Source organism: Pan paniscus, chromosome 15 (assembly GCF_029289425.2).
Source record: "Pan paniscus chromosome 15, NHGRI_mPanPan1-v2.0_pri, whole genome shotgun sequence".
Classification (NCBI taxonomy): Eukaryota; Metazoa; Chordata; class Mammalia; order Primates; family Hominidae; genus Pan; species Pan paniscus.
The window spans coordinates 104,160,550-104,177,642 of NC_073264.2; the positions used below are offsets into that span (position 1 = coordinate 104,160,550).

Sequence of the window (17,093 nt, forward strand, 5' to 3'; positions counted from 1 at the left end):
AGGGCACAGTTCTGACTGGCTCTCAGCTGAGTCTCACAGTGACCTCTGAAACTTATTTCTTCTACAAGGTTTTCTTTTCTAAACTTTAAAAAGTTTTCCTTTCAGGCTGGCCATGGTGGCTCACGCTGTAATCCCAGCACCTTGGGAGGCCAAGGCAGGAGGATCACTTGAGCCTAGGAGTTTGAGACCAGCCTGGGCAACATAGTGAGACTCCGTCTCTACAAAAGAATCTTAAAAATTAGCCGGGTGTGGTGTCACCCGTCTGCAGTCCCAGCTACTCAAGAGGCTGAGGTGGGAGGATCGATGAGCCCAGCTGAGATCATGCCACTGTACTCCAGCCTGTACAACAGAGTAACAGAGTGAGACCCTGTCTCTAAAACAAGAAAAAAAAAGTTTTTCTTTCAAAATGAAATGGTTGGCTGCACACAGTGGCTCACGCGTGTAATCCCAGCACTTTGGGAGGCTGAGGCAGACGGATCGCGAGGTCAGGAGTTCGAGACCAGCTTGGCCAACATGGTGAAACCCCGTCTCTACTAAAAGTACAAAAATTAGCTAGGCGTGGTGGCGGGTGCCTGTAATCCCAGCTACTCGGGAGGCTGAGGCAGAGAATCGTTTGAACGCAGGAGACCAAGGTCGCAGTGAGCCAAGATCGCGCCATTGCACTCCAGCCTGGGCGACAGGGAGAGACTCCGTCTCAAAAAAAAAAAAAAAAAAAAGATGGCTGTTGCAGCTGTGTCCCAGTTCTACTAATGACAACATGACAAGCGGTCAACATTCAGCTTGCTAATGTCCAGACATGCAGAGACCAGCAATTCTGGAATCATCACGACCCCTCTGCCAACGGCCACCTCAGCCACAAGGGCCTGGTGAAGGGACAACTAAAGAAAACCTGAGCCTCAGTGTGCCTGACCTCCTGTCTTCCAGAATGCGCCCCCAAAAAGAAATGGTGATGGAGTGCTGAGTCCCAGGTGAGGTGAGACCGTGGGCTCAGGAGGCCGGGGCTGCCCTGAGGATCTGCGGCACCTGTGCCAACGCCTCCAGGAGACGCTCCCTGAAGCTCTGCCTGGCAGCTAGCTGCCCAGAGCATTTAGGAAAAACCCATTCTTAAACTGGGGACTGCCTGCAAGGTGACCTGCTGACAGGAAACTTATGTATTATCCTGCAGTTTTGTCTAAGGAGCAGAGAGAGAAACTTTTAGTATTTTTTAACCAAGTAAGATGAAATAAAGACCTTGCCTGGTGGAAAAATTATAAACTACACTGCTTAGCAACTCTTCTACTGACCAACCTCTTAATTCATGCTTTTAAGAAAATTTTTTATAAATCAGTATTATAAAATTTAATGCTTAAAATAAGTCTATGATATAAAAAAAGATAAATTATTTGCAACTAGCACCATATTTATTTTTATATCTCTTACACACATATACTCTAGTATAATCACCGCGACTGGCAAACATTCTTGAGCTTTTCTGAGCATGCCAATTAAACTGGATCTGTGTCACCAGATTCAAATTAAATCAGCAATATTTACTCTTTTTAAATGTGCTCATCCACCATTTAGGTAAATACCAAACACCTGATACCTCTCTACACTTTCATGTAACAGTAGCTACTTTTTCCCCTAAAAATTTGCTCCAATAACATTCCCGTGTTTGCCACTGTTTGGGGCGGGGAAAGGGCTGCTGGGGCTGAGGGCAGGCCCAGCGGAAGCACACAGTGAGATGACTGAGTGAAGATGGAGGGAAAGAGAGCAAAGGCTTCTCCCAAAGAAGGAAGGGAGACCGTGTACATCCCAGAAGCTGGGAGACCCAGGGGGCCGAAGCAATCACAGGCCACCGACATTTTGAGACCAGGGTGACTACAAAATGGTGCTCTGTCAACCAACACGCGTTCAGTGAGCAACAAATGGTTGTGAGACCTTGTGCTGGGTGCCATAGCAGGGAAAGGGGAAATGGGTGCAGAGCGGGGGAGGGAAAAGCCAGAATGACTGAGTCACGAGGAACCGATAACACCCACCAAGTTAATAAAACCCAGGGCCCCGGAGAGATCTGGCCCGAATCGATGGTTGTACTGTTGTCGGCCCAAGGTGGCAACCATCATGAGCAGCACAGGCACAAATTCCAGGACCAAAGAGGAAAGCGTCACCTCAAATTACTAGAAGGGTGAGAGGAGTATGAGGAGAGGGTCTAGAAACCCAAGAAGGACTTCCCAAAATGAGGAGGTGGCCACGTCGAGAGGTTCAACTCCAGAAGCAAGCGCTGACCGCAGGGCTGAGCAGCCTAGAGCCACCGCAGCGCTGCCAGGCACAGGCCTCGCTCAGGGCGGGTCAGAGACACACGGGGCCACAGCAAACCATTGTGATGAATGGCAGCCTGCAAGGAGGGGACTGCCGAGTGCCTTCTGGCAGAGGCGGGAGTCACGGGAGAGGATGGAGCATGATGGACGGAGCAGATCTGAAGCAGGAAGCAGCAGGTCAACTGGCCAGGAAGGGCCTGGGCTCTGAGTGCAGGGGAGGGGGAGACAACAGGGCGGGTGAGGACAGGAACTCAAGATGGCCAGAGAGGAAAAGCGTGGGCTCCCCAGCAGGCCTGGCCTGCCTTAGGCAGGCAGGAGGGAGACCAGGGGCAGAGCACGCGGCTGTAGAGGTGGGGTCAGGGGCATGGAATGGCCACCAAGAAGACTGACACCGAACTAAGAAAAAGGAGCTGATCAAAGCCTGCTGGGCAGTGGTCCACTTTCATTTCTAATCGTGAGGCTCTCCTAGGTGGGAATCTAAAGACCTATTCTGTATGTGAGCAGGGTCCAAACGTGTTCATTCCTTTTGCGTATGGAGCAGAACTGCAATCAATGCTGAAACTCTCCCGATGCTTTTTATTTGCCTTTACAGTAAACAAGACCCACCAACATTCTCGAGGGTGCACTCTCAGGAACAGTGTCCAGCAAGCGAGTGGTCACTGAGGCGGGGAGCAGCAGGCGCCAGGGAGGAGACTGAGACCTCCTCAAAAGAGAGTGCTCGCTCTGTCCGGGGGGCAGGGAGGCCCAGGGCTGTGGGGTGACTGCAGCTTTTCCCCAGCTGGCTTCACAGTCACTTTCTGCTCACCCCAAGCCCCATTTGTATGGCTTTTCAAGCTCCATACTTACCTCTGCTCTTTTCAGCATCTCCCACTTGTTGAGGATTTTCATTGCATAAATTCGTTCAGTATTCTTCATTTTGACAACAGCAACCTGCAATGCAAATGTGAGTTGAACAAAGATGCGGTTCTGGAACAAAAGGCTAGCACGCTGGAGCTAAACTGTAGTGAAATCTTAACAGCCCAGGAGCCTGTGAAACCAGCAGTGACTGAAAGCCAAGTTTCCCACCTAGCATGTGCCAGTTGCTGCATCAAGAACCTTTTCTTCACAGAGGCAGGGACTGGCCACGTGGGCTCCGGAGTTTCACTCTTGCAAATTCACCCCTTTGTGGCTCAGGTTCCACCACTACAGGAGGTTAATGGCAGGACCGGACTCCTGAGACACCTATGAGGACCCATGAGCCCTGACAGTTAATGTGCCCAGCACACTGTGGGGCACAGTCAGCACTCAGCGCGCGGCCACCAGCCACATTCTTTAAAGAACAATTCAAGTGCCACCTCCTTCAGGAAGTCCTCTTGGACTTTCCAGTTTCTACCAAATCTTGAATAAGCTCTGCCATCACTACCAACACCCGTCAAGATGTCTGCACCATTGTCTGGCGCATTCCACCCTACGTAAGTCACTCACACACGGGCCCAAGTCTCCAACTCAGCACTTCCTGTAAGCTACTCACTGGCAGTGACAGCGGCTTCCATACCTTCTGGCTGCCAATGGCAAGCAGCCAGCATGTCCCTGTGCCTGCAGCAGCCATGGCCTGAAGAGGTCTTAAATGGCAGCATCATCTACCTGCCTGTTTCTAACATCAAATACCACACAGTCACATCGTAGAGTCACTGTGAGAGCTGCCATTCACCAGGCACGTTCTGCGTGCCAGAGACGGTGTTGAGCCGCGCATCCGCACCCCCACTTCACCCTCACAGCGACCCCAGCTGCGGGGGATTTCTAAAATCCATCTTGCACAGATATGGACTCTGAGGCTCCAAGGGAACAAGACCAAGGAGGGAATCCAAGAAGCAAAGGCCGCATGGAAAGGACAGGCTCCCTTCAATCAGGAGGAGCTCAAAAAGCGATCAATGTTATCTTCTTTGAAACTCACACAAAACTGAGTTTTGCATTAAGTTTTTGGCAAAAAAGAGTACTAAAAATAACTGTAAACCATTCTGTTAAAACAATTTTCTCTCTCATTCCTTCATTTCCCTTGGTCGTCTCTCTGCCCTGGTGTGCCTCTCCCTCCCTCCTAAATGCATTCTGGAAAGTCCAGCCATGGCTGAAGGGCTCTGTGTGGCCTGGGCCCTGCTCACCTCCAAAGCCCCCATGCCTGGCACAGCTCAATGCTTGGTAGCAGACGGACAGGCAATCACTTAATGCAATCTGTTTTTACTTTTAAAAGGCTTTCTCAACCAGGTACAGTGGCTCATGCCTATAATCCCAGCACTCTTGAAGGTGGAGGCAGGACAATCACTTGTGCCCAGGAGTTTGAGACTAGCCTGGGCAACATAGCAAGATCCCTGTCTCTACTAAAAAGAAAAAAGAAAACAACTAGCCAGGTATGGTGGTGCATGCCTGTGGTCCCAGCTACTTGGGAGGCTGGGGCGGGAGGGTTGCTTGAGCCGAGGAGTTCAAGATCAGTCTGGGCAACATAGTGACACCCCATTTCTACAAATAATAAAAAAATTAGCCGGGCGTGGTGGCACATGCCTGTAGTCACAACTACTCAGGAGGCTGAGGAAGAAGGGTCACCTGAGCCTGGGTGGTGGAGGCTGCAGTGAGCTGTGATCATGCCAGCACACTCCAGCCTGGGCGACAGAGCAAGACCCTGTCTCAAACAAAATAAACAAACTCTCTGTCCCATCCTGGCCTGTGGTAAATTGACTTTGGCTGGTGAGGCCTGGATCCAGGGTCTGTACTGAGATAAACTGGGAGCTCCGGTCACGATGGGACGAGCCTTGCAGGGGCTGCTCTCCTCCCCTATCCCTCTGGTGAGACTCACTCATGGGGATGGTGCTGCGAGAGGGGGGCTATTTCCCTAAAGTACTGATTTGCCTTCTTTCACGTCTGCACACTGGAAAATGCACGCCCTGCACAGCAAAGGCCATCTCGCTTTGTAGTCGTGTCCAGTAGGTTTGCTGTGGGCAGAGCACACCTGCTGCTGGGATGTGACACAGGGCGTTTTCTTGTTTGATTTTTCCTCAGTGAACCAAAAGGCACAGTTCCCCCGCCAAGGAGAGCTTAGATCAAACCTCAGCATAGGTGCTAAGGCACTGCACAGTTTAAGAAGCAAAACTTGGCCAGGCGCGGTGGCTCACGCCTGTAATCCCAGCACTTTGGGAGGCTGAGATGGGCGGATCACGAGGTCAGGAGATCAAGACCGTCCTGGCTAACACGGTGAAACCCCATTTCTACTAAAAATACAAAAAATTAGCTGGCCTGGTGGCGGGCACCTGTGGTCCCAGCTACTCGGGAGGCTGAGGCAGGAGAATGGCATGAAGCCAGGAGGCAGAGCTTGCAGTGAGCGGAGATCGCACCACTGCACTCCAGCCTGGGTGACACAACGAGACTCCATCTCAAAAAAACAAAAAAAGCAGCAGCAAAGCTCTTCCGGTGACTCACTGTCAAACCACCCGAGGCGGTACCGCGGCCGCTGAGGGAGCCTGACCTCTCCCTTGGTCTTGGCAGAACTGTTCTGTAAGGCCGAGGCAGGTCTGTAGAGATGGCCTGGAAGGCGAGGCCACACCGTGCCACGGGCCTCCTGGGGCAGGGCTCCCAGCCCCATACAAGGGACCTGGTGAGCCTCTCCAGCTGCACCTGCATGACTGGCCCTCCTCCCCTAGGCAAAGCCAACCGGACCCAGAGCCACACCGGGTGTGTCAACAGCAAGCAAGTACAGAGCATGAAAACAGCTGCTATTCGACTCTCTCTGTGTTTTTTAGAAAATGCCAAGAAGTCAAAATTCAATTAACAAATGGAGTTTTAGAAACTACGTCAGAAGGCCGGGCGTGGTGACTCACACCTGTAATCCCAGCACTTTGGGAGGCTGGGCGGGGCATCTGGGCAGGTGGATCACTTGAGGCCAGGAGTTGGAGACCAGCCTGGCCAACATGGCAAAACCTCATCTCTACAAAAAATACAAAAATTAGCTAGGCATGGTGTCAGCACCTGTAGTCCCAGCTACTCGGAAGGCTGAGGCATGAGGATAGCTTGAACCCAGAAGGCAAAGGTTGCCATTAGCCAAGATCGCGCCACTGCACTCCAGCCTGGGTGACAGTGCAAGACGTCCATCTCAAAAACAAAAACAAAAAAAACTACATCTGAAGAAACTATTTTTGGTCCCAACAATCTCCCAGGTCAGTCAGAAGCTTTCAAGTCTCCTTTCTCTTCATTCTATATCTTTCAGATTTTCTCCCCAGCTCCTCGGGAGGCCGAGGCGGGGAGATCACTTGAGCCCAGGAGTTCAAGGCCAGCCTGGGCAACATGGTGAGACCTCATCTTAGAAAGAGAGAGAGGAAAAAACAAACTCTCCAAATAATACTAATTACCTCATCCCCAAACCAATGTATAGGTGCACAAAAAGGTGGAATGGAAGCTGCTGATGTTTTGGCAATTTAGGCAAAGTTAACAAAGTGAAGTTTATCTTACCTCACCAAAAGCACCTCTTCCAATTACTTTAATTATTTCAAAGTCTTCTCGATGAAGCTGCATTTCTTTCACCAGCTGTGTAAATGGTTTAGCTACAAGTAAAACAGTAAAACCAACAATTTAGTCTAATCAGTTCATACTATATAAAAATTTAATTGAGTGGGGTGTTGCACTAAGTTATACTTTTAAAAAAGTTTGTTTGAAAATATTTAATATCTGACACGTTTTGGAAAGTGAGCACTTATACCAATGGACACAGATGTGGATCCTGAGCAACTGCAGCCACGCACTGGGTAACACTGTTGCAGCCACGCACTGGGTAACACTGTTTCAGCCACGCACTGGGTAACACTGTTGCAGCCAACGACGGACCACATACAGAACAGTGATCCCACAAGATTATACTACTGTATTTTTACCAAATCTTTCCTATGTTTAGATACATAAATATGGCCAGGCGCGGTGGCTCATGCCTGTAATCCCAGCACCTTAGGAGGCTGAGGCAGGAGGATCACCTGAGGTCAAGAGTTCGAAACCAGTCAGACCAACATGGTGAAATCTCGTCTCTACTAAAAATACAAAAATTAGCCAGATGTTGTGGCGGGTGACTGTAATCTCAGCTACTCAGGAGGCTGACACAAAAGAATCGTTTGAACCTAGGAGCCGGAGGTTACAATGAGCCAAGATCATGCCACTGCACTCCAGTCTGGGCAACAAAGCAAGACTCCATCTCAGAAAAATAAATAAATAAAAATAGACACACAAAAACCACTGTGCTACAGCTGCCTACAGTGTTCGGAACTGTCGCACGCTGCACAGGTGTGTAACCCAGGAGCAGTAGGTTGTGCCACATGGCCTAGGTGTGGAGTAGGTTTTGCCATCTGAGTCTGTGACGTGCTGTTGTCATGTTCGCACAATGACAAAAACCACCTAACCATGCATTTCTCAGGAGGTATCCCCATCGTTATGCAACACACAACAGTATACTTCAGTATCTATCATAGCAAACATCATCACCACAAAAGTCTCCTAGTCAAAGCCAATAGGTGAACACCTATCGAGAGAGCAACTGATGGGTGCCCAAAGCCCACGTACAGGACACAAGTGCGTGAGGTGAGTGAGAGCTGAGCTCCACCTGCCTGCACGCAGGAGCCACGGGGCAGCTCAGGGAACACAAGACATTCTCCAAGGCAACACAAGTGCTGGAGTCTCCCTGGACACCCATGGCGGTCCCGAATAGGTCCTGTGGCGTCTGTAACAGTAATGTCCACCAGTCAGGCACCTTACACTGCTCTTCCCGGCCTCCTCATGCGGACTCTCTGAGACTAATTCTGTTATTATCCACACTTCACAGATGAGAAAACTCAGCCAGGTTTCTGTGGGCACTGTACTGGGCTGGATAGTGTCCCCAGCAAAACTCATGTCTGCTCAGAACCTGTGACTGTAACCTCATTTGGAAACGGTCCTTACAGACGTAACCAAGTGAAAATAACGGCACCTGCTGGAATAGGGTAGGCCCTAAGTCCAACAAGACTGGTGTCCTTCTAAAAGGAGAGAAGTCAGACTCAGACAGAGGTAAAAAGAGCCAAGTGGGGATGGAGGCAGAGGCGGGAGTGATGCGGCCGCACACAAGGAGCGCCAAGCATTGCCAGCACCCCCAGAAGCTGAGGGTTCCCCGGAGCCTGCGAGGGACATGGCCTGGCTGACGCCCTGCCTCTGGACTTCTGGCCTCCAGAGCTGTGAGAGAAATATCTGTTGTTTAAGCCCCCCACTTTGTGGCAACTGGTTACATCCCCCACAAGAAGCTCCTAGAGGCCAGGCGCAGTGGCTCACACCTGTAATCCCAGCACTTTGGGAGGCCGAGGCGGGCGGATCACGAGGTCAGGAGATCAAGACCATCCTGGCTAACATGGTGAAACCCCGTCTCTACTAAAAATACAAAAAATTTAGCTGGGCGTGGTGGCGGGCGCCTGCGGTCCCAGTTACTCGCGAGGCTGAGGCAGGAGAATGGCGTGAACCTGGGAGGTGGAGCTTGCAGTGAGCCGAGATCGCGCCACTGCACTCTAGCCTGGGCGACACAGCGAGACTCTGTCTCAAAAAAAAAAAAAAAAAAAAAAGCTCCTAGAGAGAGGTCAGGTCAACTCTTCCCAGGAACACAGAGCACAAGGCAAGGCCAGGACTGGAGCCCACACTGTCTGACTCCAGACCAGCTCGTGCCCGCCATGTATCCTGCCAGTCTGGCATCCGTGCAGTCAATTGTCTCTCTTGCACCTGTCTCTATTTTCACCTTCAAGCCCAAATCTGCATGTTTTATGCTAGGTTTTTTTTTGTTCTATCTGGCTCTTTTTCAAATTCTCTATCACTACAGTTTTATGAAAGGTGCCTCTGGGGGAACTGAGTGAAGTGCACAGGGCCCTCTCTGTCCTATTTCTTACCACTGCAGGAGTGGCTACAATTAGCTCCAAAACACATGCGATCTGACACTTCCTGGGCTTCTGACTGAGTTCCATATTATTAATCTGACTAATCCTGTGGGTTTTTTCTCCTTTAATAGTTGCTCAACACCACTGAGGTTCGCTCACCACAACTGCAAGAGCCACAGAAGGTTCCAGGGGCCTGGGAGACAGTGAGTTATGAACAATGGCCCCCATCACAGCAAATACACATCATCAGAGATCAGGAAACAGAACAAATGAGTCCTGAGTTATTAAAAAAGAAAGAAAGGCCAGGCTGAAGAAAACCCTTGAGCTGCACTCCAGCCTGGGCGACAGAGTGACACTCTATCTGAAAAACAAAACAAAACAAAAAACAGTGAAGACAAAGGCAGATGAGACGCAGGAAGCAGCTCGCACCAAGGCTGTGCCCGGACGTCCTCTCTTTTCTTTCCACATTAATTACTCTCAAGTCACCTGGGCTTCCTTGTCAAGTTTCCCCCTACTCTTTTGATAAAACACATTTTGTTAATTACGTAGTTTAATAGTTGTGTACACATTTCCCTAAAGCAGGCAGACACAGATGATGGTGGCCAGGCTGGAAGTGGGAGGAACTTCGAGGCAAGCCTGGGGTGAAGGCTTGGAGAGGCAAAACCACAAAAGCAAAGCAGCAGGGGACCTGTGTGCAGGCAGGAGCAAGTTCCCAAATCAGAGGGCAAAGGAGAAAAGGGCCCAGAAGGAAAAGCCTAAGAAAAACATTATTTCTCAGAAATACCAAATATTTTCAAACTGCTCCGAGAACACTAACAATTTTGTACTGGTGTATAAAAATAATTAGGCTGGGCATGGTGACATGCGGCTGTAATCCCAGCTACTCAGGAGGCTGAGGCAGGAGAATCGCTTGAACCCTGGAGGCAGAGGCTGCAGTGAGCCAAGATCTCGCCACTGCACTCCAGCCTGGGCAACAAGAGCAAAACTCCGTTTCAAAAACAGAAACAATAAACATAATTAAGACCGCATTAGCTACAACTAGAAAGGAAAGCCGCATCACAGTGGCAGAGCACCCTGCTAACCACACAGGTACTGAGAGCAGGGGACAGAACATTTAACATGAATAACCGCCAACTGGGTTACTAAGATGGAAATACCACATGGAGATGGCAAATGCAGGAAGCACCTTCTGCCATTAGGATCAGGAAATTAAAGAAGAGGCTGGAATTTTTATTTGAGACGGAGTCTAGCTTTGTTGCCAGGCTGGAGTGCAGTAACAATCTCAGCTCACTGCAACCTCCGCCTCCTGGGTTCAAGCGATTCTCCTGCTTCAGCCTCCCGAGTAGCCGGTATTACAGGCACGTGCCACCACACACAGCTAATTTTTGTATTTTTTTTTTTTAGTAGAGACAGGGTTTCACTATGTTACCCAGGATGGTCTCGATCTCCTGACCTCGTGATCCGCCCACCTCGACCTCCCAAAGTGCTGGGATTACAGGCGTGAGTCACTGCGCCCGGCCGAGGCTGGAATTTTTAAAACTTAGAAACCTGGACAAAGGGCCCTGTAAAGCTGAAACTCAGACCCCTGAGGATGGGGTGCTGCTGGCCGGCACTGGGTCTCTGAGCTCAAAGGCAGCCCCACAGGCTGGGTCCCCAGTGACTGGAAGGAGTGCAGCCAGCTGACGCTGGGCTCTCTGAGGTGACTGTGGCAGGGCTGTTCTGCTGGTGTGGGGAAAACTCCAAACTGGCACCAGTGGCCGACTGCCAGAAGGAACTTTGCTGCCAGGATGATGCTGCTAGGGTGTCACTCTAGGAGGGAGCGGGCAGGAAGCTGCAAGTCGTCCTCCTGCCTCCCAGCCTTGTAGTCTCCCTCCAGCACCTGCTTCAGGCAGAGCTCAACAGGGAGTGGGGGGGTCAGAGCTCCCCAGGCTTGGCTGGGGTGTGGGGTGGAGTGAGGAGGACATCAGTGCCGGTGAAGCAGGTGAGGGGAGGGAACCAGGTGAGGGGAGGGAACTAGGTGAGGGGAGGGAACCAGGTGAGGGGAGGGTGGCCCTCTTGTTACCTACAGGAGGACTGATCAGATAAGCAACATTCAGGATGATGGGGCTGGGTTCCTCACTGTCAAAGTGAGGAGTTATAGATAAGGAAGACAACGAGAATAAACCGTACAGCACTGGGATAGAATTGGGTTATTGGTATGAACTCGCAGCTTCAATATAGACAGACAGATACAGGGATAAACGCAGCCATATATGGGTGTGAACATACAGAGTCCTAGCTCTGTCTACCGAGAGTATCCGGGAGCAGCAGCAGTTCAGCTACAAGCACACCCAGTGTGGACCATGGTCTCTAAAGACCATTCTCCAACATAGGACAGGGCTCCTCAGGCAGCTCCAGAGCTGGGTCAGGAAACCGCAAGGTGAGCCTGCAGCAGCTGGTGCCCAGAAGTGAGAGTGTGCTCAAAATGAACACAAGCAGTCACAGATCATAATCTATTCAATAAAACAGGGCTGGGTCGGTGGCTCATGCCTGGAATCCCAGCACTTTGGGAGGCTGAGGCAAGAGGACTGCTTGAGCCCAGGAGTTCAAGACCAGCCTGGGCAACATGACAAGACTCTATCTCTACAAAAAATAAAATCATGAACCAGGGTGTAGCGGCACACACCTGTGGTTCTAGCTCCTCTCAAGGCGGAGGCGAGAGATCGCTGGAGCCCGGGAGGTGGAGGCTGCAGTGAGCTGTGTTTGCACCACTGCACTCCAGGCTGGACAACAGTGAGACCTTGTCTCAAAACAAAAACAAAAAACACCAGGAAATCAGGAGTCCACACTGATATTAACATATAAAATTTAAAAATCTGATGAAAAATGGGATATTTATATAGTTTCAAAGTACATCCAAACAAAATACCTATCAATTACTCAGGGAAAATGGTGACTTTACAGTGAAGTCAGGCAGACACCACCTGAAATCAAGCAATCAGAGCGGCCAGCATCAGTTACGTGACGAGGCGAAACCGCACATCCCACAGGACACGAGGGGGAAACCATAGCCTCACTTCTGTGATTTTCCTGCAAAGATCCACAACCCAAATCCAACCACCGGGAAACACCAGGCAAACCTAAACTGAAGAACAGTCTCCAAACTGTCAGCCTGAAACCTTCAGCAGTGTCCAGGTCATGAAAGTCAAGGAAAGACAGAGAACTGATCACACAGAAAGGAACAAGGTCATGGTGTGTGTGGCTCTGCAGCAGACCCTTCTGCTACAGAGCAGAGTACCAGAAAATCCGCAATGCTTCAGTGGAATCTGAAGGTTAGATACAGCAATGTATCAATGCTACATTCCTGATTGTGTTGGTTACACCGTGGTTATGTAGAATATCCCTGTCTGCAGGAAATACATGCTAAAGCAGTGGTCCCAACCTTTTTGGCACCAGGGGCCACTTTCATGGAAGACAATTTTTCCACAGACCGGTAGGGGGGTGGAGGAGGTGAGGTGATGGTTTTGGGATGAAACTGTCCCACCCTGGATCATCAGGCACTGGACTCTCATAAGCAGCATGCAACACAGATCCCTCAAATACACAGTTCACAATAGGGTTCGTGCTCCTATGAGAATCTAATGCCACGCTGATCTGACTGGAGGTAGAGCTCAGGTGGGAATGCTCACTCATCTCCTGCCGTGGAGTCTGGTTCCTAACAGACCATGGAGCTGTCCGTGGCCTGGGGGTTGGGGATCCCTGTGGTAAAGTATTCAATGGCAAACAGTTGGGGGAGGAGAGTTCTTTCTTCTGTTATTTGCAACTTCTCTAAAGTTTCAAACTATTTCAAAAATGTTTTAAAAATACTTTTAGAAGTTCATTTGTTGCTATTTGGAAAACTTAGAGGGGCAAGGAGGGAGGGCCCACTGGATACAGCCGCCACCACCCCATTAAGATAACAATGGTGGCTTAGAAACGAATGGGACAGTGGCCCTGGAACAGAGGAGGAAGTCGCATCGATAGTGTTGGAACTAGAGTGGATTGTGGCATGGGATGAGCAAAGAAGATTCCAGGATGTGCACTAGGTTTCTAGCCACAGCAGCTTGATGAATGGGGTGCTACACACCAAAGCAGGAGAGGCCAGGAGAGCAGCAGGTTGGGGTGAGGAGGGGAGTAGGGCCTGGGGCAACGGAATCCAATTACATCACGTAGTTAGTGCTACAGTCTGAAATCGTGAAGAGACCATCTCAAAAAATTGATTTTTCTTACAGGACCCTACTGCTGTTTTTATATTTTCAAAAAGTGATCACTTCGAAACCACCAGCTTCCATGGGGATGGGGAGAGGTGAGGGGTGAGAAGTGGGAGAACCAGCCTGTTGTGAGGCAACTAGAGACAGACACAGCTTCCAGGGAGGATGCAGGCCATTTGGTTTTTTGGTTTGTTTGTTTTTGAGACAGGGTTTTGCTCTGTCGACCAGGCTGGAGTGCAGTGGAGTGATCACAGCTCACTGCAGCCTCCACTTCCCAGGCTCAGGGGATCTTCCCACCTTGGCCTCCCCAGTAGCTGGGACCACAGGCATGCTCCCATGCCAGCTAATTCTTTTTTAGAGACGGGGTCTTGCTGTATTGTCCAGGCTGGTCTAGAACTCCTGGGCTCAAGTGATCCTCCCGCCTTGGCCTCCCAAAGTGATGGAATTACAGGGGTGGGCTACCACACCTGGCCATCCTGAAATATGCTAAGGCCCTAGAGACACGGCCGCCCTGCAGCTCAGAAGCTGGGCCAGGCTAACCAGCCAGCACTCACGAGGCTCCAAGTTGCAGCAACTGGGAGGCTACTGTCCACCACGCCTTGCATCGCCCACACCATCACCCACAGCGTCAGCCATGGCACCTGGGCATCATCTCAGACTTCTCCTGAAGAGCCCGTAGCCCTCACCCAGCACAAAGCCACCTCTTCCTGCCCGTCTTCCTCACCAGGCTCTAAGGCAGGGTTGATCGCTGCTCCCCTGGACCTGCCATGCTGACAGGACTCCTTCAGCACAGCTGCCTGTGTCTATGGCATGTGGCAACTGACATTCACGAGGAGTCATCACCAAAGGGCGGCCTTCTCTATACAGAGGGTTCACATCCCTCCTAAGATAAGGACATTCAACATCTTGGGAGATTTTCCATCCAAAAGGCTGAATAAAGCTTTAGCCTTTAGACAGCTTAACTTTTACTGGAGAAATTTTCTCATCAATCTCTTCATTCCTCCTACCCCGAACTGTCCCCTAAAGAACTTCTCTTGATGCTCTAGAAAACAATGGATTAATCAATCAAGTGTAACCACTGACAAATATGACATCTAAACTGTAAGGCAAAATGGAGCCCAGTGCTCCCTTTAAATAGGAAAAGCTTTGCCAAGAAGAACTGCAGGCAGAGGGAGGATCTTTGTCTAAAACTGACAGAAAACTATTGTGAAATCAAACAAGATGAGACCAGCTGGAAGGAGTGCCCAGGGTGGGAGGGTCTGAGGAAAGAGGACGGTGTCAAGAGCTGAAGCCTGAGGCAGGCGGGCAGGAAGTCCTGCTTTCCCCTGTCCGGCAGAAGCTCTCCGCCTCCCCCTGGATGGTTCTGTTCATCCGTGCCACCCTGACCGTTTGGGCCTCAGCTGCTTTGTGGCCACAATCAATACATTTGGAATTGGAAACAGTCTGACAGGTTATCCATTACGAATAATACCTTTTACCTATGAAGGTGAACAGGGCCCCAATGGCCAAGCGACATGCAGAGGACACAAGGCACAGACGTCTCGCCCCCGAGTCGTCAACTCCACCCACAGTGTGGTTCTCTCCTGAGGTCCTCTCCTTGTAACCGCCAGCTACCACTCCGTGCCTTCAAGAGATGGCAGGACCCACACCTGCCTGGAGCAGCACCTCCACAGCTGCTGGAGTGCGGGGGCAGCTGCAGGGGAGGCACCTACCGACGGCCCAGCAAGACCTACGCGGAGGCCAAGGGCCAGAGGCCAGGCTAGAGAGGGTATGGATGTGTGCGAGGGCCCAGGCACACTGACGCGCTATGCATCCGGTCCTCCTGCAGAGAGAGAAGGGGCCAGAGCAGCACCCCAGGGACCAAGGAGTGCAGCCACAGTGGACGGGGCACATGCTGAACCCCCGTGAGATAGAGCGCACAGGGCGTGTGCCAGGAGTCGGCGCCTTGGCCCGCACGTGGCAGGGAATGCAGGCGCTTTCACAGGACCACCCTGGAGAGAGTTCACAGCTCCAAAGGCTTGGAATTTATTCTTACGGTTCAGACGGCTGACGCAGCTACGGAAGATTAGTACCTATCACAAAGTTTTAGAAAGATGTGTTCAAATTACACAAAATGTGTTTTCTTTGTTTCACAATAACTAAGCTCTTTTGTAAGATGTCAGAATACTGCCTTTGCAAGGAGCCAGCCACAGACCCCTCTCATCAGGAATCACGAGTCTGAGAAAAGTGACTCTTCCCACAAGCCCTCTTAACCCCAAATACAGTTCTCTAAATAGGAGCTCTAGCTGATATAGGAGCACAGGCTGATAACCAGGAAGTATAACGCTGTAAAAAGAACAACCATTAAATTTTAACTTAATGCAACTTGAGACTTTAGAGGATTAAAAAGGGAGCCCTTTAAGAACACGTGGATGTGGCCGAGTGCAGTGGCTCACACCTGTAATCCCAGCACTTTGGGAGGCCAAGGCGGGCGGATCACGAGGTTAAGAGATCGAGCCAGGCATGGTGGCTCATCCCTGTAATCCCAGCACTTTGGGAGGCTGAGGCGGGTGGATCACGAGGTCAGGAGATCGAGACCACCCTGGCTAACACAGTGAAACCCCGTCTCTACTAAAAATATTTTTTAAAAAAATTAGCCAGGCGTGGTGGCGGGCACCTGTAGTCCCAGCTACTTGGGAGGCTGAGGCAGGAGAATGGCGTGAACCTGGGAGGCGGAGCTTGCAGTGAGCTGAGATCGCACCACTGCACTCCAGCCTGGGTGACAGAGTGAGACTGTCTCAAAAAAAAAAAAAAAAAAAAGACATCAAGACCATCCTGGCCAACATAGTGAAACCCCATCTCTGCTAAAAATACAAAAATTAGCTGGGCATGGTGGCGCATGCCTGCAGTCCCAGCTACTTGGGAGGCTGAGGCAGAATCGCTTGAATCCAGGAGGCAGAGGTTGCAGTGACCCGAGATCGTGCCACTGCACTCCAGCCTGGGCAACAAAGCAAGACCTAGTCTCAAAAAAAAAAAAAAAAAAAAAAGAACATTCAGATGCAAAAGACAGGAAGACAAGTGAGACCACAGATTGAGTCTGAGAGAACCTGAGGAGCGGGGTGGGCCAGAGCAGGGTTCGTGTGGTACAGGCGGGGGTCATGTGGTGCAGGCGATAGCAGTCTGGTCAGAAGCAGCGGTGAGATCCTGGCTGTTCCTGAAAGTGAGACGAGCGGATTTCCTGCTGGATGGGGCGTGCAGGTTGACACTCGCACAGAGCACTGGCCAAGCACTAGGACGCTGGAGTTGCCTGCATGGGAAGGCTGACAGAGGCTGGTGGGCTGAGTGGCAGAGAAGCAGCTGGACAGGTGATGCAGTTCCAGAGAGAAGCCCAAGGTGCCCAGTGTACAGCTGGTATCGGATGAGATCACCAGGAAGTCAGCAGAGAGAGGGGAGGGGCCAAGGATAGAACCCTGGGGGGCTTCGACATGAGGTGGCTGCGGAGAAGAGAAGCCAGCAGGGTGCAGAGAAAGCCAGGACTTCCATCCTGGAAGGTGGATGACAACCAGGAATTACCTATTGGCTTTTGCCACGTGGAGACCACAGGTGGCCTTGACAAAAGCAGCAGTTTTGAGGGAGGCAGGGGACAGAAGTCTGATTGGCCTTTTGAGAATGAGAGAGGTGGGGTGGAGACA

At 50.9% G+C, this 17,093-nt stretch overlaps 1 protein-coding gene across 5 annotated transcripts in view; it reads right to left on the reverse strand.

The window, feature by feature from the left end:
* The window catches only part of CDC42BPB (CDC42 binding protein kinase beta), a 128,013-nt gene that overhangs the window by 75,874 nt on the left and 35,046 nt on the right, over window positions 1–17,093 (reverse strand). For all 5 annotated transcript variants that reach the window (XR_010109841.1, XM_034938206.3, XM_034938204.3 and 2 more), the window contains exons 2-3: window positions 6,771–6,862; window positions 3,144–3,227 (exon numbers count right to left, since the gene is read on the reverse strand). Coding sequence is in view for 4 of the 5 variants with exons in the window: in XM_034938206.3 (XP_034794097.1) it covers window positions 3,144–3,227; window positions 6,771–6,862 (176 nt within the window). In the remaining variant the exon portion in view is untranslated. The remainder of the gene's footprint in view (window positions 1–3,143; window positions 3,228–6,770; window positions 6,863–17,093) is intronic.